This window comes from Harmonia axyridis, chromosome 7 (genome assembly GCF_914767665.1).
Source record: "Harmonia axyridis chromosome 7, icHarAxyr1.1, whole genome shotgun sequence".
Classification (NCBI taxonomy): Eukaryota; Metazoa; Arthropoda; class Insecta; order Coleoptera; family Coccinellidae; genus Harmonia; species Harmonia axyridis.
This window is the reverse complement of record NC_059507.1, coordinates 10,186,065-10,209,251: the sequence shown is the minus strand read 5'-3', so window position 1 is coordinate 10,209,251 and position 23,187 is coordinate 10,186,065. Positions and strand designations below refer to the sequence as shown.

The 23,187-nt window shown below is 32.4% G+C and overlaps 5 protein-coding genes and 1 long non-coding RNA gene across 6 annotated transcripts; 2 read left to right on the top strand and 4 right to left on the bottom strand.

Moving 5' to 3' along the window:
- Nucleotides 1–761: 761 nt before the first annotated feature.
- Nucleotides 762–3,126, bottom strand: LOC123684493 (pre-mRNA-splicing factor RBM22). The gene is made up of 6 exons (XM_045623779.1): nt 2,936–3,126; nt 2,823–2,876; nt 2,594–2,770; nt 2,394–2,480; nt 1,815–2,182; nt 762–1,495 (listed from the first exon to the last, which is right to left on the bottom strand). Exons 1-6 carry the CDS (start codon nt 2,987–2,989, stop codon nt 952–954), a joined length of 1,284 nt encoding a protein of 427 aa, XP_045479735.1. The 5' UTR covers nt 2,990–3,126; the 3' UTR covers nt 762–951.
- A 721-nt stretch (nt 3,127–3,847) lies between these two features.
- Nucleotides 3,848–5,395, bottom strand: LOC123684458 (pleiotropic regulator 1). Its single transcript, XM_045623730.1, has one exon. It carries the CDS (start codon nt 5,300–5,302, stop codon nt 3,932–3,934), a length of 1,371 nt encoding a protein of 456 aa, XP_045479686.1. The 5' UTR covers nt 5,303–5,395; the 3' UTR covers nt 3,848–3,931.
- A 320-nt stretch (nt 5,396–5,715) lies between these two features.
- Nucleotides 5,716–6,721, top strand: LOC123685157 (probable N-acetyltransferase san). Its single transcript, XM_045624775.1, has 3 exons — nt 5,716–5,870; nt 5,924–6,247; nt 6,417–6,721. Exons 1-3 carry the CDS (start codon nt 5,863–5,865, stop codon nt 6,577–6,579), a joined length of 495 nt encoding a protein of 164 aa, XP_045480731.1. The 5' UTR covers nt 5,716–5,862; the 3' UTR covers nt 6,580–6,721.
- Nucleotides 6,722–7,114: 393 nt separating this feature from the next.
- On the bottom strand, nt 7,115–8,800 carry LOC123685156 (N-alpha-acetyltransferase 20). Its single transcript, XM_045624774.1, has 5 exons — nt 8,641–8,800; nt 8,151–8,266; nt 7,965–8,094; nt 7,690–7,826; nt 7,115–7,467 (listed from the first exon to the last, which is right to left on the bottom strand). The coding sequence occupies exons 1-5, from the start codon at nt 8,691–8,693 to the stop codon at nt 7,382–7,384; spliced, it is 522 nt and encodes a 173-aa protein (XP_045480730.1). The 5' UTR covers nt 8,694–8,800; the 3' UTR covers nt 7,115–7,381.
- A 484-nt stretch (nt 8,801–9,284) lies between these two features.
- On the top strand, nt 9,285–21,079 carry LOC123685155 (hormone-sensitive lipase). Its single transcript, XM_045624773.1, has 10 exons — nt 9,285–9,825; nt 10,657–10,843; nt 11,037–11,115; nt 11,169–11,450; nt 11,651–11,956; nt 17,699–17,908; nt 18,078–18,350; nt 18,430–18,740; nt 19,558–19,683; nt 19,746–21,079. Exons 1-10 carry the CDS (start codon nt 9,452–9,454, stop codon nt 19,824–19,826), a joined length of 2,229 nt encoding a protein of 742 aa, XP_045480729.1. The 5' UTR covers nt 9,285–9,451; the 3' UTR covers nt 19,827–21,079.
- LOC123685158 lies at nt 20,286–23,134 on the bottom strand. Its single transcript, XR_006748265.1, has 2 exons — nt 21,881–23,134; nt 20,286–21,474 (listed from the first exon to the last, which is right to left on the bottom strand). It is a non-coding gene; the product is annotated as an uncharacterized LOC123685158 (long non-coding RNA).
- Between the last annotated feature and the right edge of the window lie 53 nt (nt 23,135–23,187).

The window sequence follows — 23,187 nt, the reverse complement described above, 5'->3', positions numbered from 1 at the left end:
GCAGAACTTAAAATTGCTACAAGAGTTTGCAGATATAGGTTATTATGAAACCTAATTAGAATTCGGAGACCAAAAGATTTTTTTTCAAATGCTCTCAAATTATGTGATGTTCATTGAATACATAAAAAGTGGGAATTGTTAATTTGTATAAATATAAAAAAAAAATATTAACCAATACCATTAAATCCAAGAAGGCTGGTCCCTTCAAAAGTCGCCACTCTAATCTTGAGGTTTTTCAAAAGTAAGTGAGCTCACCATCTCAAGTGTAATCTATGAGGATGTGAATAGAGGGTATGGTCCGTTTATCACCTTGGTTAGTAAGCTGGTGGTCCGTATATGTCAAATTCCTCAAAAACCGGTGATATTTCCTCAAAATTCGGTGAGTGTCCGTCACCGGTAACCACGCCCACTCCGGTTGACAGTTGTCATTTTAATTTTCAGATTATTGTTTATCAATATTTTCCATAGCGTATAACACTCAAAAACTTTATTATTTTGATTATAAAACAAATACTCTTGAGAGCCCTTAACAACTATCAGTTATTTACAAATTAGAAGAGATCGACCATTTTTAACCTCCAAAACTCTGTCAATGAAAAATTTAGTTGACCATTGACATGTGTCAAGCGGTCTGTAAATACGAAGCAGGACCATACCGAGGATATTTTTCATACTATCAAATAGCATATTACAACATGATATCGTTATTTAAATAGGAAATAACTTAAACAGGTCAAGTTGAATAAATAATGCATATTGACTATGTGCTCAGTAAAAATTCTTCATTTATAATTTACATATATCCATATGTATATAAACATGAAACAAATTATTTTATTGCTGATATAAGCCACTCAAAGTAACTAACAGAAATTGGTTCCTAACACTATCGTTGAAATGAAATACAATGGAAACATTTAAAATCAAGACTCCTACCATCCATGTTCACTTTCATTCCTGTCTTTCAGTAGTTATTTGTGTTGCACCTAACCTACTAGGATCCTGACTGGGATAATGCACAGTAGGTTTAACAGCAGCAATACTCTGTTCTTTAGTTACAGAACTTGCAGCACTAGCCGCAACACTTGGATTTGGAACGAAAGGAGGCAATTGTGGTGGATTGAAAAAGAATTGAGGTAGCGGAGGAGGACCAAACAACTGAGGCATCATTAAAGACGGTGGTGGAGGAATGTTTGGCAATGGTATATGTCCAGGTTCCAAATTGAAAAAATTATTGCTCAATTCTGGCAAAGCTCCAGGTAAGCCTGGAACTGGTTCATACACTTCCATATTCTGAATTCCCATCAAAGGACCAATTCTTCCTTGAGATCTTCCCCATTTGATTGTGAGGCGCCTACCACCCAAGATCAACTTGTTGAAAGTTTTTTCAGCTGCCGATTCTGCTGCTTGACGAGTTGTATACTGTACAAAAGCACATTGTTGTTTAGGAACAATGCTCACAGTTCGAATTTCACCATATTGGTAAAAGTGGTCCCTAAAAACATTAATATAACAATTACAAAATTGGAGGCTATTGCAAAAGTAAAAGTTAAACTTTTAAATATTTTTCGTGTTGAATTACTAGGCTACAAAACTGAAATTAAAATTATCAAGTTCACTTCGATAAAAGAGAGGTTGAATGTAATTCTTTAATACAATTTTTTGTAACCAACAATAGGGATCTACTAGAATCAGACCCTATTAAGTAGTAGGGTTCTGTTTTGTTGCTGGAAAATTGAAGGTGAGCTTCTTGTTTTCATTATTGTTCTTCAAAATATTATCTTCGAAGATAAAAAAACAACCTATTTATTTACCTTATATCTTGTTCTGTCAAATTTCCAAGATTTCCAATATATAAAGTCGTAATTGTTTTATCATCTGGAGGTGGCAATGCCGGCATGGCAGCAGCTCTTTTCAGTAATTTATCAGCAACTGGGTCATTAGTTCCATAATATCTATCCTTGATATTTTGATCTGCCAATGGATCATCAGGATCTGTAGGCTTCTCATGTCTATATGGACATTCTTCACCTCTTCTACATTCACCTTTGACCCAGAAAGAACATACGTGAGGTCTATTCCTCTTATAATAAGGTGCAGTTCTTGCTAAACGCATCAAAAGATCATTTGGTTCATTTAGCTTACTGTTATTGGCCAATGCACCAGAATCTGATCTACTCAACTGAAAAAAAATTAATTAATAACATGAAACCAATTATTTACATAACTTCATTCTCTAGTAGAATTTCTTCAATTTAACAACAGAACTACTAGTCACAAAGCAAACTTTAATATTCTTATTTAATATTGCTTTAAACATTTATTTGACCTAACATCATGGGATTTTATGCATGAACCCATGTTCTTATTAAAGAATTTTTCAATTTAAGTACCTGCTTCTCCATATTTTGGATATAATATTCTTTATTCACATCACTTTTAGGAAGATTATCAGTAATTTTCAAAGCAGCATCTCTGACCTAAAACGTAATACGTGAAAATCAAATAAATAAATTCTCTTTGCAGTGAAATTACTCAATCACGAGTATTCTCACTGAAGTCAACTTCTCTTTAAACATAAATGTTTAATTACCTGAATAGGTAACCCATATTCTAGATCTAGCAAACAAGTCTGACAGACATTTTTCAATTTGCTGCAAGTCTGACATACTTCAGTTTTCTTAAAGCGCATTCTAGCTCCAGGACACCATCTGAAAACTGTGAAAGGCCTAGCACATATTTTACATTCCTTTCCATATTTTTCTTTCGTCTAAAATAATAAATGAGTAAGTGTAAGAAAAAATATCGTTTTTAAAACTTACCATTCGAATATAAGGGTTATCTCCCAAACATGTTTGACACAGTATAGGAAAATCCTGAAATTAAGAAAATTAGAATTTTCCATATCAGTACTTGGTCATAGGTAAGTACTCACGGAATCTTCCCAATTTTGCCGATTGTAAGTATTTGTTGTTTTAGAAGTAGCCATAATTATTATTGATATGAACTCAAATGAATTTGAGACATGAATTATACGGAATATAAATTTCCACCATCAGAGATAATTTGTAAAAAAGTAGCGTTTATAAACTTCATAAGCTGTCAAAACTCCTGACATGAACCATTGACTTAATGACAAAATAATTCTATGTTTTCTTCTCTGGTGTGCAATTCCATAGAATTAAAAAGCAATAAAACCTCACAATAACGCAAATGTAAAATTTATTGAGACACTCTTCTAGTTTCATTATAACCATTAAATGAAATAAATAAGCGAAGGGTATTTGCGTATGAATTACCAGCCGGCAGCCACTGACGTACCGAGAGAGGTGGTATCGTGTACCGCGGCCCTAACGACAGGGTTGCCATGTTGCTTCATTGAAAAAACCCCCAATGATCTCAAAAATTCCCCCAAAATCATGTTATTTTTCAAAAATCTCCCAAATTTTCATATGTTGATTTGTAACATTCTCAGTACTATACTCCATACTATTTTTAATTGATGAAACCAAATCAGATCAATTAATCAAGAATTAATTCAAACAAGAGAGATAAAAGGTTGCTTCAAGCAGTTCAAATATGGGTTCATACCAATAGTAACCCACCTACGCTATATAATTTTGATGGATGAATTATTTATTTCCTTTTGGTCATCCTGAAATGCCTAGAAAATACTGAATATCCGTTTGTTTTTCCATTCAGAAATGGTGAGATGAGCAGATTTGTTTACATCGGAGAACATTAATTTAGTATAATGCAAATATGTAGATGATACAGTCTTTTTTTCATCAATTATTCTTTGAGTTCCACTAGCCTGACACTACTATACAGTATTAAGTAAAAAAAATCTCACAAAATGTAATTTATTAAAATAAACTTATTGAGAGTTGATAAAAAACTATGTACACATAAAAATATGAAATATTCAGTTCTAAAACTTTCTTCGTTTAAGGATATCAGGTTTCCAGTTGATTGGATGAGTTTCTTCTGTTGCTTCATCGTCTTCCTTATAAATTTTTATTGTTTTGTCTGCTTCGGTAGTTATTAATCTTGTGCCAGATTGATCAAATGTCATTGAAAAAATACCAGCCTCACTGTCCATTGAACCAGGTTGTACAGGAACTTGCATTCTTTGAAAGTTGTAACCTGTCCTCCAGTCCCAGAAATGAAGTGTACCATTATCCCCTCCAGAAACCAGAACTCCATCTGGATTAACGGCCAAGCAATTCACAATAGCATTATGGCCTGTCAAATTTTGTATAAACTTTCCATCTGGACATTTCCATTGTTTGATATTATCAGGCGACCCCGAAGCAAACATGTTTGATGTTGGGTGGAATACAACATTTCTTACACTCTTCTTATGGTTTGTCAAGGTACAAATTGATTTTCCAGCTGCTAAATCCCATAACCTTATTGTAGTATCATGAGATCCTGTGATAACCTGTGGTTCTGTTGCTTGAGTTATAACACTTGCAACTGTATGTGTATGACCAGTTAAGGTATGTACATTGGCTTTAGTTCTCATATCCCACACTCTTGCCGTAGAGTCTCTTCCAGCTGTTAACAATACATCAATTGTTGGGTGGAGTGAAAGGGAATATATCGCAGAGAGATGGCCATGATAGTGTCTTATTACTTTATTATACTCCAGATCCCAGCACTTTACTTGACGATCTTCACCACAACTGAATAAATATGGATGTCGAGCACTAACAGCTAATCCTCTAACAGTACTAACATGGCCAGTTAAGGATACCTTAAGAGAGCCAGTTGCCAAATCCCAGATCTTTATAATCCTATCTGCTGCACCAGTAGCAAACCACTCATTGCCTGGTTCTACTGCTGCACAACGTACCCAACCCAAATGTCCTGAAATTATCCTATATAATTTCCAGGGTGCGTGCCATTTAGGTTTAGGCATAATTGGTGTTTTTTTAATAGTATTCATTAACTGGTTCTGGTTTGAATTCTGACTAGTGCGCATCAAGGCATTGTCATTTGTAACTGCAACTGGTACAAGGGCATTTTCAGTAGTATCATTGTCCACATTGTGATTAGTACCAGGAGGTGGTGGATTTGGTCCAGCTTCCACATCTCTTAAAGTTTTCATGGCTTTCATTTTCTTTACATCATCAAACACTTCACCATATAAGTCCCTTGCTTTAGTAGCTTGATATGTCTTTTCCGCATTTTCGTCTTCTGGTGGTAAATACCCTCGATTAGATAGAAACATATCATGAGATCTTTTCAAAGACCTAAAAACTAAAGTATGAACTGAATGTCTCTGAACTTCTTCCATTTTAATAAAAACAAAACATAAACTATCTGAATTTTTTTCCTATAGAAGAGTGTTTTTTTCTATGAAGGCATTTAGACTAAACATCACAGAACACTCAATATATGAACATCGAATAAAGTGATACCATAGATCATGAGAGTAAATTGTGATTTAAAATTAAAAATTTTGAATAAAATAACAAATTAATTTTTTCTACGTGGAACGGTCATAATCAAAATTTTTCATTTGACCTCAACTACTAGGGAATACGGAATTACAACAATGACTGAAAACTATTATTTCATGTAAACCGGTCAATACCTTAAAACTTTTCAGACATCGGTTGTAAGGGATTTTCTACATCTTACAATAAATATTTCTTCAATTTCATCGCATTTTTAAAAATCTAGTAGTAGTTCATATATACTGATTGGTTGATGTTAAATTATCTAAGAGTGTCTATGATTGACTTGACATTTATAAAATTGTCAATTTTTCTCGTTTTATGGATTTATATTTTGGGGTTACACATTAAGCTCTACCGATTAGATTATTTATTTTAAAATCTATCAAATTGAATCATGACTAGGTTTGTTGCTTAGGTTCTTTTCACGAATTGCTAATGTTAATATTTATTTTTAGGGCCAACATAGAACTAGGAAATGTTACTCCTCATAACATCAAGCAACTCAAGCAATTGAATAGTGTTGTTTTCCCTGTTTCTTATAATGATAAATTTTATAAAGACGTATTAGAAGCAGGTGAACTCGCTAAATTAGCATATTACAATGATATTGTAGTGGGTGCTGTATGCTGTCGCATTGATACATCAGAAAAAAGTCGTAGACTGTATATAATGACATTGGGCTGCTTGTACCCTTACAGAAGATTAGGTATAGGTACTATGATGGTTCAACACGTTTTAAAATATGTAGAGCAAGATGGTAATTTTGACAGTATATTCCTGTGAGTATTTATTCTTGAATATTATTAATTTATTTGGATGAATATAATAACTGGGGTATAATAGGGATTTTGCTATTTATAACCACTAGTCTGTTTAAGTGTGTTGAAATTATATGTTTTATGATTTGCCAACTCAATTCAAATTTTAATTTGATAATTTTTATTACAGACATGTACAAGTAAACAATGAAGGAGCAATAGATTTTTACAAAAAATTCGGTTTTGAGGTTGTAGAGACGAAAGAACATTATTACAAAAGAATCGAACCAGCTGATGCTCATGTGCTGCAAAAAACTTTGCGTAAAATAAGTCATGTTAATGGAACCTTGTGAACAGTGGATTTTAATCTGATTAAATTTTAATTTGTTATATTGATTTAATTTTGTTACAGTATTTTCTAACTTTTGTAAAATAAAAATTAAGTTCAGAAGATACTATCCATCTTCATTAAACAATATATTATGAGAAAGTGGAGTAGTTTAAAATTTTCCCTTTTTCAAAGCTAGATTTCTACATAACAACATCACTTACATTAAATCGTCTTTATTATTGTAGAAATGAAAGTCTAATTTAAGCACTTGTTCAAAAACTTTTTAATTGCTTTATGTCTATTTAATGAAACAAAGGAAAATCCAAGTAGAACTGAGGAGATACTTTTAGTTTTTACATTTTCTAGTTCTAGATTTTTATAAACATGTCTAAAATCAGCAAGCCTCAATATTGGTCTACAGTGTGTTGTACACAATGCAAATATGATCTTTTTTGAACATTAATCAAGAATTAAATCTAGATCAGCATGTAATAAAAATTACGGTAAACAAGGAAATATAATGAGATGGGTTTTCAGAGAAATTGAAAAAATAAATATCAAGAATAATTGTGTACTTTACAGAAAGATAAGAATCATGGACTGAAGCTGCCTTGCTCTATAATACACACTAGAAAGCTTTTCCCAATTAATCAAATGATACATTTCTTGAAAACACATTTGATGAATTAATTTCCATTCAAAGGGACCTCTTTTCTGAATTTTACATATGAAATTTTCAAAAATCTTTCATGAACAAAAATAATTCAATTTAATTTATTCACATAATTTTAACAGCCTTCCAATTTTAATTTCTTTGAATATCTTCATTCTACTTCTTCTGGCCTCACTGGGTGGGTTAATGGTATTATTGACTTCTGTTTGACATCTCTTGAACAGGCTTTTCTCATATCTGGAAAGTGAAGTATGAATGTTGTAAATATTACGACTTCCAAATTGAATTAATCAAAACAGAAAGTGATAGTAATAGATCATCAACGTTGAATTTAATTTTGAATGGTTCTTATAAGAAATTTTTCAAAAAGACCAGACTTAACTGGGCCTCAAATTATTTTAGAAACCCAAGGAATCAGATTTATAATAAAGAAACACAGCACTTCTTTTTTTTACTTACCATAAGCATCTTCATCTGGATCCCCTGAATAATATTCCAAGACTGTTCGATAGACTATATAACCTAAATTGGTGTACATGTTTATAGCAACCTTATTGCTGACTCGAACAAACAAATCAACAAAGTAACAGCGTTTCCTTAAAAAAGTGAATGTTAAAAAATTTCCTCAATTTTATAGATATCATTTTTTGAGCATGCATTACTACTAATGATAAGCAATGTGATTCTCATAATGAGGAAAATTTCAATCAAAACACAAACTTTTATACACATACTTCTCTGAAATGTCCTCTAGAAAATTGATCAAAGAAGCTGCTAATCCTAAACGTCTATAATCTGGAGAGACAGTCAAAGCAGTAACGTGGCCATGCCAATTGTCTCCTAAGCCTTCAGCTTTACCCATAACTAAAATTTTTATCATTTTAAAATATATATTTAAATCAATAAACACAATGTATTACTATATCCCATTATTTCTCCACTAGGTGATTCAGCAACTTGAAAATACTCTGGCCAGTGAGCTAAGTATTGCATATAGAATGAGAGGCCGTATGTTTCCGTCAAGGGATCTAAGTTACTGAAATGTAATACGTCATGTATTATTAAATTAATTAAGGTACTGCCATTAATTAGTTTTAACCGACAAATCAATGATGACATAACAAATAGTGTTAATAACGCATTAAATTCTTGGAAAAATTGATCATGTTTGATAAACATCTGCAACATTTGGGAAGTTTTTTATGATAAATATACGATTTAATATGCACGATAAAAAACAGCTGTAAATAATTATATCATCATCACTTTAAATAATTCATATATAATTTACACATTGAATAGAAATTGTTAGAAAAATGATGTAGATTAAGTCATATTTGAAATAACTGAATGATTTGCTTGAAATTTTGCGAATATGGAAATTTAAATGAAAATTTAAAAAATTCTTACACATTGTTGAATTTAAACATGTCATCACAACAAAATGGTCTCAAAGTAGTCATTTTAATTAATATCTAAATAAATTTATCTAGTTCTTTTGTAAAGTACCAACAACTCCATCAAGGTATTTTGTGAGGTTATTTGAAATAAGTTTTTAAATAACGTTACAAGAGCTAGTTTTATTTTCTTATAAATTATTCTATGCTGTAGGTCCAATGTATTTCCAATCATAGGCGTTTTTCCTTGGCATTCGTGAAAATTTCCTTATCAACATGGACTTGAAAATGCAAAGAGAAGAAATAATGGTGTCACTTAAACATCATTAAATGATTTCAAGTGGAAAACCACTAATGAACGGGGTTTTGGCCGAATAACCAATTTCTGCTTGAATAGTGTGTCCGATTCAAATTCATTTTCAAGCCATCTATCGGCGGAAATAGCAATTTCATGCATAGGGTCAATAGCTTTGCATTTCTGCAATCATTAATTCCAGCTTTTGTTTCGAATATATTTGATTAGTGATTACTGGCCTAAAATTTTGTAGAGAGCACAGCCTACCCCCGAATCGGTATGTTATTTTATTTGTACGCCACTGCCACACCACAGAAGATATCGGCCCTTAAGTTAAGGGTCACTGTTTAGTTCAATGTGCTCTATTTATGTGTCATTTGCTGTCAAATTCTAAATGTTTTGATATGCGTATTCTTACAGTATATTAATTAACAATAATTTTATTCCTCTCTCATCTAAATCTTAATGTAGGCTATTGAAATTCCAAAGCTCTGTGAATCATAACGTTGAAAAAATATTCAGATTCAAAATGACGGAGACAAAGACTTGTGATGTTGTTCGTAATGTTAATATAACAATAAGTGACCAAGAAGAAAATATAGAAATTTTAATAGTTTCATGTCGGAACAATTCAGAATTTTTCTCAAGCGATAATTCTGAAAGTGGCCAAAGATTACATATATCATTTTTAGCAATACTGGACTATCTAGATTCATTGAAACCCAAAGTCCAAAGGATACAAAATGCAATGCATAAGTTTGATTTTGATAAAAATGTACAAGGTAATGGATACAGAAGTTTTATTTCAATAGTTGGGTATGCTTTGAAGCATACCAATGATTTGAGTGAAAGAATACTGAACAAGAGGGACAGTATGCTATTCAGAAAAGCTGCCTTAACAAAGTGAGTAATAAGTTTTTTGTATTATTTCACGTATCTGTATTAAATGCACCTAACTATAATTATGATTTGGTGAGTTTGACTCTAAAAATACAAACTCTAGCCACTGCGATCAATGTTAATAAGGTATTATTATCTGCATCAATCACATTCAATTTACCTAAATTGAAGTTGAAGTATCCCCTATCCACCAAATATCTTTATACATATGACTATTTGGTTGCAAGCAAAATTTGATTAAGCCCTTACTCACCTTACTTAGTCCAAAAACAGTACAATGCAATTATTAAAATATTGAAATTCTCATTGATATTCTCATAGAAAAAATTGTATTAATTCAAGGGGCCCAATATAACAATAAACCTCTTCATTTCATTTCAAAATTGTACAATAAGTATGTTAAATGTTGAATGTTAGCCCAGAAAATATTATAACAATTAATGTACTCTCAAAAATAGAAATATCAATGATAACAATAACAAAAAATCATTCATATCATTTGAAAATAAAAAATTACAAGGAGTGAATTTCTCAAATATTATGCCTTTTCAAGCCTGCTTTTGACAAATTTTGTAATTCTGAGTAAGCTAGTGTAACATGTTTTACTTTTTTCTACATTTTTCTCCTAAACATATTCTCCAACACTATCATCTCCCCAAAAATTTTATTACTTTCTTCTTCTGACCATTGGAGGGAGATACTTTCAAAGTCTGGATCACCAAACTGAATTTTTTTGGATTAGAATTTTACTCATACTAGTTTAAAACATACAACCTATAATCTTGTCATAATTCAAAACTAAGATAAATAATTATTCCTTTATATTAATTATAGGGACATAGAATCATGTTCTCATTTATTAGCAAGTCTGGATACTTGTTTCACACATTTGGAAACTATGATGTCTTGGAGTGAAGAAGGTAACTTATTTCCAAGTGAAGAGCGCTCTCCTGATGAATTGATTTCATATGCAGACAGTATCAATCGTTATTGTTTCTATGGAAGAAATGTTGGTTTTCAGGTATGTTTTTAATTCTGGCAAATTTAGTTTGAGAAAACTTATAATCTTATGCTTATTAAAATAATAAAAAAAGAAGCAACAAAAAAAAAACACAAGTTGATTGCCCTTATGTTGAAAACTTATATGGATATAATTTCAATGTTGTGACAATAATTTCAATTCTGTATATATAAATATTTTTTTTTTGTTACAGTATTGTGATTCTTTGAAAAATATTATGAAGTTCATAGTGTTGTCAATGGCAATATTCTCAGAAGCCTATTACAGTCAGGGTAAGTTGATATCTGAAAATCTAAAATACATTTCTACTGAGTTTTTCTTTCAGGCTCTTTTATCTCAAAAGCTACCAATTCTTTCTTCAGCACAACAAAATTCATTAGTGATCCAGAATTAGTAGCAAAACGAGTAGTGAATATATCAACAAAAGCTGATGTGGAATTTTGTAAGGCCTTTTGGTTCTTGTCAGAAAGTGAAATAATGAATCAAATACCTTCATTTATTTCATCAAGTGTTGCTGTATCTAAAACTATCAACTTGCCTGCAGAACCATTGTTCATCAATGTAGGCGACAAGGAGATAGAAGTTCCTATTCCGTCCTCTTATATTGGTAGGTAATTTGATTACTCGAAATAATTTATTGAAGAATTCAAATCGAATCAAATCATTTCTTGAAGTCTATACAAAGTACATTACACAATAATTATACGCATATAACCTAAGTTAGCTTGAATGACATGCACTTCAGGAAGAACAGATTAATCTGTTCAATTAGCTGCTTTTTTTTATCAACAAATTTGTTGATTCCAGGAAAAAGATCTGTTCAAGTTAGACTGATTAGTCATTCCGTCCATGATGGCATGATGGGGGAATCGAAAAATAAAGCAAAACCGGCAAGTCCAGGCCTTTTAATTCATTGTCATGGTGGAGGTTTTGTAGCGCAGTCTTCCAAATCGCATGAGTGTTACTTGAGGGATTGGGCTAAACATCTCAAGATACCGATTTTGAGTATCGATTACAGTTTAGCTCCTGAAGCACCTTTCCCGAGAGCTTTGGAAGAAGTAACTTATGCTTATTGTTGGGCTTTAAAAAATCATAGTTCCCTTGGAAGTACAGGTGAGTTTCATTTTTATTGTGTGAAGTAATCAATTTGAATTTTATAACTGAAAAAAAGGTTTTCCCAATATGTTTTTCCATATTTCACAACCTTCTACAGAGTTATGTTCAGTAATAATAATAATAATAATAATAATAAGTAGATATATTTCAGAGAATGTTACAGTGTCATACAGATGTTAATATGGTAACATTAAATGAAACAATGTCATATAACCAAAAACAAAACAAAAAAACCGATCATCCTCACAATGCATATACTATACGCGCACAAAGTCCTCTATAGAATAAGGCTCTAAATCAATCAATAATTCCTTAGTCTTTTTCTTGAACACTTTCATACTATTACACATTTTTAGGTTCTCGGGAAGTTCATTAAACAATCTAATACCCGAATAAGAAGGGTGTTTCTCCGTTATTGTGAGTCTATGTATCGGATAACTGATATTGAAATTTCTCGTACCATAGTTGTGCATAGAACCGCACTGCTCATAATGTTCCAAATTCTTAAACATAAAAACTAGCACTTCGTAAATGTAGAGAGCATAAACAGTGAGAATATGGTTCCCTTTGAAGACGCCTCTGCATGATTGACGGTAATCCAGACCAAATATAGTTCTGATAACCCTCTTCTGAATACGAAAAATCTCCAGAGTGTTTGAGTTGACACCATAGAACATCAAACCAAACCTCATCAAGCTCTCAAAGTTGGCGAAATAAAAAATCTTGAGTGAATTCACGTCTAAGTATCGACCTATTATTCTCAAACTATATGCGACAGAATTCAATTTCTTTCCCAAACCAATTATATGGTGGTGCCAATTCATGTGTTCATCTATGGAGATGCCTAAAAACTTAGTAGTCCGATCAGTGTTCAGATCTCTATTCAACAACCTCACAGTGGTTGGTGTCTCCATTCTCTGTTGTGGTGTTCTGAACAGTATCAGCTTAGTTTTATCTGGGTTCAAAGCCAAGCCATTCCTTTCAAACCATTGCTCCACTCTATTCAAACACATAGAAGCAGTACTGATCAGTTGGGGATAGTTTGAGCCAGACACTAGCAGGTTGGTGTCATCTGCATAATTTATGATGTGACAATTGGCCAGATTTTCAGAAACAGCTTCCCCGGTCCCAGATTTCTCACATTCAAGAACATTAACAATATCGTTCATAAAGAGAACAAATAATATGGGTCCTAACATGCTACCCTGAGCTACACCCCAGGGGTTTTCTTTTATTTCTGATTTTATAAATTTCCCATTTTGTTTCACCATAGTTCTTTGTCTCCTTCTGATTAAGTAAGATTCGAACCAGTTCAGCACATTTCCTCGAATTCCGTATCTTTCCATTTTGATCAGTAAAGATTCATGATTAAGTGAATCGAAAGCTTTCGACAGATCCAAGAATATACCCAGCAAAATCTCATTATCTTCAAATGACCTGACAACGTTTTTTGTGAACTCTGTTATGGCGGTTAGTACAGATTTTCCTCTTATGTAGCCATGTTGATTGCTACTCAGTACACTGCATGAAGTCATAAAGTCAACCAGCCTACTGCACATAGCCATCTCGAAAATCTTAGAGAATGATGGCAAGATACTAATAGGTCTATAATTTTCAAATGAACTATGGTCCCCCTTCTTGTATATAGGAACTATTACTGCTAATTTTAGTTGTTCCGGAAAAATTCCATACTTGAAGGAATTATTCATTACATAGCAAAGGACCTCAGATATGGCATTTATGCATTGCTTGATGATCTTCACTGGTATTTCATCCTCTCCGCTGGTGTACTTATTCTTCAATTTACTTCCCATCAATTGGATTTCCTCTGTTGTTATGGGTTTCAGAAACATTGAGCGTTGATTATAACGAATGTTACAATCAGAGACAGGCCTTACACTGTTCAATAAGCTAGGAATCACATTGAGAAGAAAATCATTGTACTTGTTAGCCACATCTGAAGGGTTCCCCTCAAAAAAAGCACTGTCATGGTAATCCTCACCAACAACATCTCTGTAAATTCCCCACATGCATTTCATCTTGTTGTCAGATAGAGAAATCTTCTCACGGTAAATTTCGGAGCGCTTTCTTGCCAATAAATTGTTGTATTCTTTCTTGAATGCATGATAAATGTTTTTCGCCTCCGGACAAAACTGTTGAACCAACTGGAGTGCAGAGAGTTTATTCCTATAATTGTCTACATCCAAATCACATACTTCATTCCTTCTATGTTTCCTTGAGGTAACCAATCTTAGCGGAAAGCATTCCTGAAACAATCTCAAAAACAAACCTATGAAACAATTCCACTGAGAGTTCACCTCATCCTCCTCAACATCATATACATCAGACCAATCTTGTTCCACTAGTTTCGAGATGAAAATATTTATATTTTCAGATGTATAAAATCTCTTGTAAGATGTAACAGGCGAAACACCTCCTCTCAAAGAGAAGGAGAGCTTAAGGCCCAAGTGGTCAGAAATAGCAGTATATAAAATATGGGTGGTAAACACTTTCTTAAAATTTGTGATTATGTTATCAATACAAGTGCTTGATGTAGCAGTTACTCTTGTTGATTCACTGAAAGTTAAGTCGAATGAGTAGGAATTCAGTAGAAAATTTACCCTGACAATATTCCTGTGGTCCTTGAAATCAATATTGAAATCACCCGCTATGAAAGCTAGTTTATTCTCAGAAATGATAATTTCCAAAATATCTTGTAGTTTCTTGTAAAATTCCTCCAATGTAGTACTATATGGTGGTCTGTACACACTGATAATGATAAAGTTTTCAACGCCCAAAAAACACTCGACAGCGGCACACTCGAGCACTTTATCTTTGGATAACTTGTTTATTTGATGGTGGACCCTGTATTTTGTACCATTCTTGATGTAAACTGCAGTTCCGCCGTGTTGACCTTCCTGTCTGCAATGAAAGGCGGCTAGTTTGAAACCAGTTAATTTAAATTTTTGGAGTTGTGTAGCAGTTTTCCAATGTTCCGAGAGTGCCAGGAAATAGCATTCTGGGTTATCTCCGAGCATTGCATTCAGTTCATTCACACTATTTCCTATGGATTGGACATTCTGTGAAATAAGGCTCACTGAAAGCTGATCCCTATTCTCCACTTTGAAAAGATTGTCCTCGTCCAAGGAATCGAAATCTCCTCACCAGAACACCTTGAGGCCACATTTCCGGCTTTTGTAATTCTTCCATCAATGAAAAATCAGCCGCGACTTTGAAGGCAATGCTAATAGCGTTTTCTCTTTTTGGCAACATTTCGACCCTGAATTCTCTATTGGGGAACTTTCGGGTGAGAAAGTTTTTTATGTTACATTCGGTAGCCTTTAAATCTACTCTTCCCACATAAAGCCATGCTTTCCTTTCAGCACTAGTGAAACTAGCATTCTCTGGTAAACTTGTGATATCACTGTTTCCTTCTATCACGTTCTGCTTTTTTGTTTTTCTTTTTTTAGCCTCCACTGTTGTCCAAACTTCATGTTGTATGTGTTCACTTGAGAGTCTATCTTTTTGTGGTGTATTCTTACGAGTTGGTTGTGTTGGTTCCTTGAACTCGTCTATAATTATTTTCGGAATTGTGCTTACATCTTTTGAATTATCTCTTTCTGTGCTATTTCCATCCCTACTTACTACATTTTTCATTATTACATCTGAGTATTTGAGAGTTTTAGAATCTTTTCTGGTTTTTCTATTGATGTCTGTAGCATGGTGCTCTTTTGATGGTTTCATTTTTGGGTCGATTTCTGATATTAAGCTCTCTTTTATTTGAACTAATAGTCTGCTGAATAATTTACTCTCTAGTTTTGTGAATACCTCATCTGAAATTTCATTCTCATCTGTATTGCCTTTTTTTTGTGATTCTTTTCCATCTTCATTGTGGGAAATTTTCTTAGCAGAATTCTGCTGTTCTTTCTTCAATTCCTCAATTTTCTCCTTCAGTATACGATTTTCTTCAGTTATAATTTTTATTTTATCCTTTTCTTCTTCGTTCTCCTTATTGAGAGTCTCCACCATTGATACAAGGTTCTCATTTTCTTTTTTCAAATTTTTAACTTCCTCTCTAAGATCCTTCACGACATTCTCACTACAATTCAATTCCTCTTGCTTATTAGCGATCTTACACTCTAAATTCTTCACTAATTTCTTTGATTTCCTTTCGCTTTCTTCCAAGTTTTTTAACCTTTCCTCATATTCACTCTCTGATAGAAAAACATCGTTTTCGAAAGTTTCACTATGTCTTCTCAGGGTTCTTATTTGATGTTCTTTCTCAATGTTCAACAGACTCATCGTATCCATCTTCTTTATCAAATCCTTCTCTTTTATCTCCCTCTCTTCCTCAACCTGAATAATCTTCTCCTCTAACATTTGAATTTTCTCAGTATATTGCTGCAATTTCTTCCTCTGCAATATATTCTCTTCTTCTTCACGCTTATAGCTTTTTTGACATTCCACTGAGCATAGACAATTACCACCCTCTGTAATCTTTACTGATTTCCTTCTCTCTAGGCAACTCAAATGGAAATGGCCGAAACATTTTATGCACACAACATGACTGCTCTCCTTTTTTTTGCAGCACTCATAGGTGGCATTCATACTATGTTAGTACTTGATATCAATAATGCTTCCTTCCCCTGATTCCCAATGAAACACCATGAAAATAATTCAGAATGAACTGAAGTTCATTAGCAATCCTGTCGGTGTATGTGAACCCTTATCCACTGCCAACCTTATCACCATCTGTCCCCAGATAACGAAGGATGGGGGAAAAAAAAGGATTATTCCAAGACGATTCTGAAATCTCCAGTAATTTGATCTGCTATTTTTCAATCTCAGAATTTCAATTTTACACCATCACATTTAGAAAGTCTTATTTTCTTATCTGTACAAAATTCAAAACAAAAATTAACCATTAACGCGCTGATTTTCAGAGCTCAATTCAACACATCCGTTCACCAAATAATCTAATCTAATTTAAAAAAGTAAAAATATCATAGTTTTTGGGATATCGGACAATTTCATTTTTTTCTAAAAAGTGCAAACATGAGGATTATCATACTTTTTTTCTCTTAATTAAGCAAGATGGTAGGAATTTGGTAGTTTATTTCATAGTACAGCTATTTGAGAGTAAAATAAAAAAACAATGCCCAAAGAAATAACAAGATTCGTGATCACAGCAATGAATTTAGTGAGTAAAGGTGCACTTTTTAGAAAAAAATGAAATTGTCCGATATCTCGAAAACTATGATATTTTTACTGAACATTTTCTGGTCGGCCATGATCTCCCTATTCGCCAGTACAGTATTATCCATTAATTACGCCACACCCTGTATATGCAAATTTTTTAACGTCCTACCTTGATATGGATGTGACCTTAATTTTTTGTGGAATAGGTCAACAAAAAAATTCAGTGGTTATTGCACTATGTTTCCTTGTGTTATCTTCCTAAGTACATACGTAGCTTAGCTTTTTGTACCATCGGAATTCTCGGAATCAATAACCACAAAAAAATTTTTGATGTATATAATTTTAGAAGATAATTCCAACTTAGTCTTTTAATATCTCATTGTAGAATGTAGTTCTACAATGTGTGGAATAATGGGAAAAAGCTGAGGATTTTTGTTTATATGGTACTTGAATAATTGAGAAAATATATTTCCATATTTTCTATATCTGCAGATAATCTTTTGTTGAATTTTTTTCACAAGATTTTATCTTTCTATTCAGGAGAGAAGATCATAGCTGCAGGAGATTCTGCTGGTGCTAACTTGTTGGTAGCTACATCTTTAAAGTGCATCACATTAGGACTTCCACCTCCTAATGGGTTATTTTTAGCTTATATCCCAACTCTAGTTAATTTTGTACCATCACCATCAAGATTACTTTCAATGATGGATCCCTTGTTACCACTTGGATTCTTATTGAGATGTCTCAAAGGTGAGTGGTTAGTTTCATTCAGAATAATAGACTATTTGATATCTAGGAATTTTTTTTTACTTCATTTATGTGTGAGCCACACAGTTATTTGATTTACGGACTGACATAATCAGTGAAGTAATGACAATTTGATATATTTTTTTAGAGGAAATGTCTTACTCTTTTTCAGCCTACGCAATGCCAGATCCTTCCTTGCTGCAAAACAAAACAGTCAATGGTCAGGCTAACTCTGATACTGAGAGTTTTGAAGAGATAACAGAGTCTGACCTTCAAGAATTGCAAGCTCGGAAATCACCGGTTTCGGACACATCAGACACCCTCACTTATGGATCTCTTTGTTCAAATCTGAACGATGAAAATGAGAAAGACATGTACCTGACTGTTTCTGATATCGAGAAGAGCGAAAAACAAGTGTCAGATTTTCTAGAAAAATACGTTTTAGGTTAGTTTGAAATATCTCTCGATTTTAGATCGAAAGGTCAGTCGCAATTGAAAATTCAACGTTAACTGTTTTATTTAAGAATCGGACACGGATACAGACGCAACCAAAATGATTCCTTCAGAACAGGAAATTTCGACATCAGTTCAAAGTAACGAATACTCAATCCACAGCCGAGTTATTACATTTGTTTCGTCATTAAGGAGTCGTATCAGCAACATCATTGGTAGTCCAGAAGGCACTCGAGAAGTACCTAGAGATAATACAGAATTGTTCGAAGGACCAAGCAAATTCCACGATGACTTCAAGTTCAAAGCTGAAGCAGATCCTTTCCTTAGTCCCATTTTAGCTAGTGATGATCTTTTGAAGCAGTTACCTCCAGTTAAAGTATTGGTAAGTAAAGGTTAAATTACTGATCACTCGTGGGTTTCATGAAACTTTGGTATGAATTCTATGGTGAATCCAAAATTTAAACAAAAGTTAGCAGCAAAAAAGAATTGTTGGTTGGGTTCCCCGTCAAAACGATGATTCTTGAGTAATTTTGTCAACTCTAAATGCGAAGCTTTTTGAAGTCCACTCAAGACTAGAGGTCGTAATATATTTTCTCTATTTCAGTATCGTAATGAGTTCATTTTACACTTCTAAAAACAGTGGTGTAATGAACTCATTACAGCATCGTTTTCAGTTATATTTTTCGTTTTGTGATTGTCTATACTGACTTTCAATCCTATCAATTTTCAACGAACGTCAATAATTGTCAAAATGATATAATTTGGATATGGTGAAATGATCTGCAACATTATTCGTAATTTCTCTTAATTCCTGTGGTGATAAATCGATTTCGTCAGACATAATTAACGAATTTAATGCGTAATTGTAAATTATTTCAAAATTCCAAACATACGGTTCATATTCCGTAATCTGTCAATTTTCGTAACAGTCATACCAACTGCCAAGATACAATACAAATGTCACTAGGATGTGTTATCTGAATTTTTCATTGAATTTCGACAATATTTCACAAAACTTGACTGAAATAGAGAAAATATCGTCTAATACTTGTTGCAGAAGGCCATTCCTACACTCTTGCGTTCGAAAACTCGCTCCTTCGTCGCTCGTTTTCGAATTTCGCATTCGTGTTGTAATAGGAGCCCATTCTGCAACTTGTTTTAGAATATACTAATTCATCAATTAAACAATTGATTTCTAGACAGTTGAACTGGACCCATGTCTAGATGATTGTGTGATGTTTGCGAAGAAATTGAAGTCTCTGAATAATGACGTAACTCTTGATGTATTGAAGGGCCTACCACATGGTTTTCTAAATTTTTCAATGGTGAGTTTTGGTAAAATGTGTTACTAATTCCGATTTTTTTAATTTTTTAATTGTTATTCTAGCTCTCCAAAGAAGCCTATGAAGGCTCTATTATTTGTGTCCAAAGAATCAAGCAACTTTTCAATTTTCCAAGTGATGATTGATAGATATAGAAAAAAGTAGGTGCAGGTTTTATCACTTAGAATTTATTTTGAATTTCTGAACATCATATTAAAAACAGAAGAATAGTATTCATAATATGCTTCATAGCTACAATAAAAACATAATGACTCAAAATTCTATGTTGACATAGGAGTTAACTGAATGTAGACAACAATTGTTCAAAAAAGAGAAGTGTGTGACATACATGACTTTACATTGAAAAAATATTTTTATATGGTGATATTGTTCTTTAATTACATGTTATGTATGTTTAAATTAATTCTTATTAACTTAGGCCTAAATAATTTGTGTGTCATTATGTGGAAAGGTGGTGGTTTATTTTGGAATTAGTGGTTAAAAGAATATTTGGATCTAATTTTTATGGTAATGGTATGGTGGAATGTATTTTCAGTTGGAAGGTTTTGAGTAGAACAAAGTCTTGATTTTCAATTTTTTTTGTATAACTATAATTTGAAATTATTTTTGTTATACATAACTAATTTCGAAATGCTAATGAAATTATTTTTATTTTTTTTTCTCAAGTGGATAAAAGGTCTAATAGTATTTACTTTATCTTTGTAGTTGTTTTTATTTTATATATGACTGAAATATTTACCATTAATTTTAATTTATTACTAATGATCCAATTTACCGTTTCAATGAAATAATTAACTTTTCTGAATATTTTTTCAATTGTCTGAAAGTATTTTCAAATGAAGGAAATAAAAAATAGTTTGTTTTTTATTTCCTTCATCGTTCTTTTCTTATTTTTATTTTGTTTTAATGATCTTTCCGAAAAATAACTTTATCACTGTAAGCAATCTTAAATCTCCAAAATTTTAGATGATATATGTTGAAGTACAACGCAAATGATCAAATTCGATCAATAACAGAGTAATGCAGGTAGATTTCATCAAATGATCCCTCAAATATATCTATGAAAAAAATTGTTCCACATTTGTAGTACCTTCATTAAAATAATATAAAAAATCTGAAAATTAGACTCTCTTATAATAAAGAAAAATTCTTCAATTTATTTGAATCTTGAGATCAATATGTAATGTAAAAGTAACATATATGGATCATTTTTGGCTTCTAGTCTTCTCTCATTTTCTCTTCTCATGAAAATTTCTATGTGATAATTAATTGTTCCTCCTTTTTTTTACCCAATTTTTAATAGGTTTAGGAAATATTTTTATGTAGTTTTTTTTATTTATTGTATATGTATTTATTTTCAAATATACTGTTTTGATTAGTTTGTTAGTTTTCTTTTTCAAAAACCTGATGCATGGAGAAAAGAAATAAACCCAAAATCATATCATTGGGCAAAAACTTCCAGTAATTTCATCCATCCCGATGAATATTCCATGCCTATGAAGAGCCTGATGATGCACCATCCATGAGTTCAATCTTCATACGGATACTTTTCAATGGGTTTTTCTTCATCCTTAATATTTTATTGCGCCCAGAGCTATTTTAGTTTTATCTTTGGACCTTCGTTTTATTGCCATGATAGACACTGAAATTTTTTACTTGCTTTTTTAGTAAGTATTATTTATATCATCAAGAGCAGCATGTCATTGATACTTCGTTTGACACTCCTCAAGTGGTTTTTCTTATGTATTTCACGCGGCATCTTTGACTAAAAAGCTGAAAAAAATATTAAATATATATGAACAACGATCGTGGACATTTTTAAGAACATAGTATAAAATATGTACGGTCTCTCCGAAACTTTATTTGTTGACTGCACCTCGTATGGTGATATCTTCGATAAGTTTCCTCCGATTTACTTTGAATGGATTAAACAGATGATAAGAAACCGATAACGAATATTTCAGGTAATTAAATCGAAAGAATAATTACCTAATGAAAATGAATTCAATAAGATGATATAGGATCTAACGTTCCCGAATATCGCCACCAAAATGTAAATCCACAATCGAATTTATAAAGTTAACAACACTGGTCGTTTTCACAAGAATTAAAAATGATGATATAATTTAAATTTTGAATGAAAACAGATCAAAAAACTAAATTAATTGTAAGTTCTCACCTGATGAAAATTTTCAGTTGAAGCTCTCTTCTATGTTGAAGATGATGCTTCAGAAGTAATATGAAATGAAGGGTTGAAAAAATAAAGGTGTATTACTTCCGACCTAATTCAGTAGATGATAATATTCTTGGAAAAAGAACTCAATTTCCTTTACGTGGTCTCTTTAAACTGTTGATGTGAACACTGATGATTGGCTCAGATGAAAATGAAAAAATAATTTTCTTATAGATGAATATGTATTTAGCGATAATAATTATCAAAAGAAAAAACTGTCAACAACTTTGCAAGTTAACAGATTGATTAATTGAATTACATATGTGTGTATATTACTATAAATTTGGTGAATTTCACTTCGCCGAAGCTAAAATGCCTGTTCTACAGGGGCAGGTCATTAAGTTTGATGCGAACTAACAATAACAATATCTATAGTTTTTTTTATTAAAAAAGGTTACTATTTCTTTAGTTTTATCACCATTATATCATTTTTTTTTTCATTTTATAATGCGCTCCCCCTGTATCCGCTGTTGATATAGCGACTATATGATGGACTAAATCTTTATATAGACAACACCGTATTGAATCTAATTAAGATGTCACTAATGATAGTATCCGTCGACCGCCGCATTTCGACGACTTTATCTAACCAATCGCAAATCTAGCAATCGCGTAGTTCCGCCCATCTACAAAATTGCTGAAATTACGGTTGGTTAGATAAAGACGTCAAAACGTGGCGGTCAACGGAAATTGTCCAAGGAAAACGTACCTTAAGATATTTTCAGACATCTTTTTAAATCTAATAAAAATACAATAGCCTTCAAAGATTTTAAACTAATGTCCGATACTCTAAAAGATATGTCATTTTAGCGTTTAAGCATTATCGAACTATTTAAGCCGTTATACTTTATTTTTTACTACCAATTAAATTGGATATTAAAAATATTATCCATGTCTCTAAATGTTTAGGGATGAATATTAGAAAGCTATACAATAAAAGACAAGGAAAATTTGCCGGTGTTATGGCGCGAGATTTAAATTTCAGGATTACGATTGATACCTATCGAAGAAAAGCATTCGGATAAAGTTACCTCTAGGTCTCCAAAGGCGTAATATAGACGCATAAATCTTATGTATAAATTGACCTACATTATTTTCATGAATATCAATCAATATATGTGATATCAAACAAGGAATATTATAACGTTGCCGATTATGAACAAAGTTGATAGTTTACAATGAAAAACTAGATAATCAACTTTAATCCTACTTATATTTGTGAAAAATTAGAGCAATAATTGGTTTCAAGATAA

Bases quoted from the DNA above. Each gene is read 5' to 3' on its own strand.
- LOC123684493 (XM_045623779.1), bottom strand. From the start codon at position 2,989: ATGGCTACTTCTAAAACAACAAATACTTACAATCGGCAAAATTGGGAA. The intron at 2,481-2,593 runs GTAATTAAACAT...ATTACGTTTTAG, and splicing joins AATATGGGTTACCTATTCAG to GTCAGAGATGCTGCTTTGAA. The intron at 1,496-1,814 runs GTAAATAAATAG...TAATGTTTTTAG, and splicing joins TTGACAGAACAAGATATAAG to GGACCACTTTTACCAATATG.
- LOC123684458 (XM_045623730.1), bottom strand. From the start codon at position 5,302: ATGGAAGAAGTTCAGAGACATTCAGTTCATACTTTAGTTTTTAGGTCT.
- LOC123685157 (XM_045624775.1), top strand. The intron at 6,248-6,416 runs GTGAGTATTTAT...TTTTTATTACAG, and splicing joins AATTTTGACAGTATATTCCT to ACATGTACAAGTAAACAATG.
- LOC123685156 (XM_045624774.1), bottom strand. From the start codon at position 8,693: ATGACTACTTTGAGACCATTTTGTTGTGATGACATGTTTAAATTCAAC. The intron at 7,827-7,964 runs GTATGTGTATAA...CACTTTTTTAAG, and splicing joins CTAGAGGACATTTCAGAGAA to GAAACGCTGTTACTTTGTTG. The intron at 7,468-7,689 runs GTAAGTAAAAAA...TTCACTTTCCAG, and splicing joins TCCAGATGAAGATGCTTATG to ATATGAGAAAAGCCTGTTCA.
- LOC123685155 (XM_045624773.1), top strand. From the start codon at position 9,452: ATGACGGAGACAAAGACTTGTGATGTTGTTCGTAATGTTAATATAACA. The intron at 11,957-17,698 runs GTGAGTTTCATT...CTTTCTATTCAG, and splicing joins TAGTTCCCTTGGAAGTACAG to GAGAGAAGATCATAGCTGCA. The intron at 18,741-19,557 runs GTAAGTAAAGGT...ATTGATTTCTAG, and splicing joins TACCTCCAGTTAAAGTATTG to ACAGTTGAACTGGACCCATG.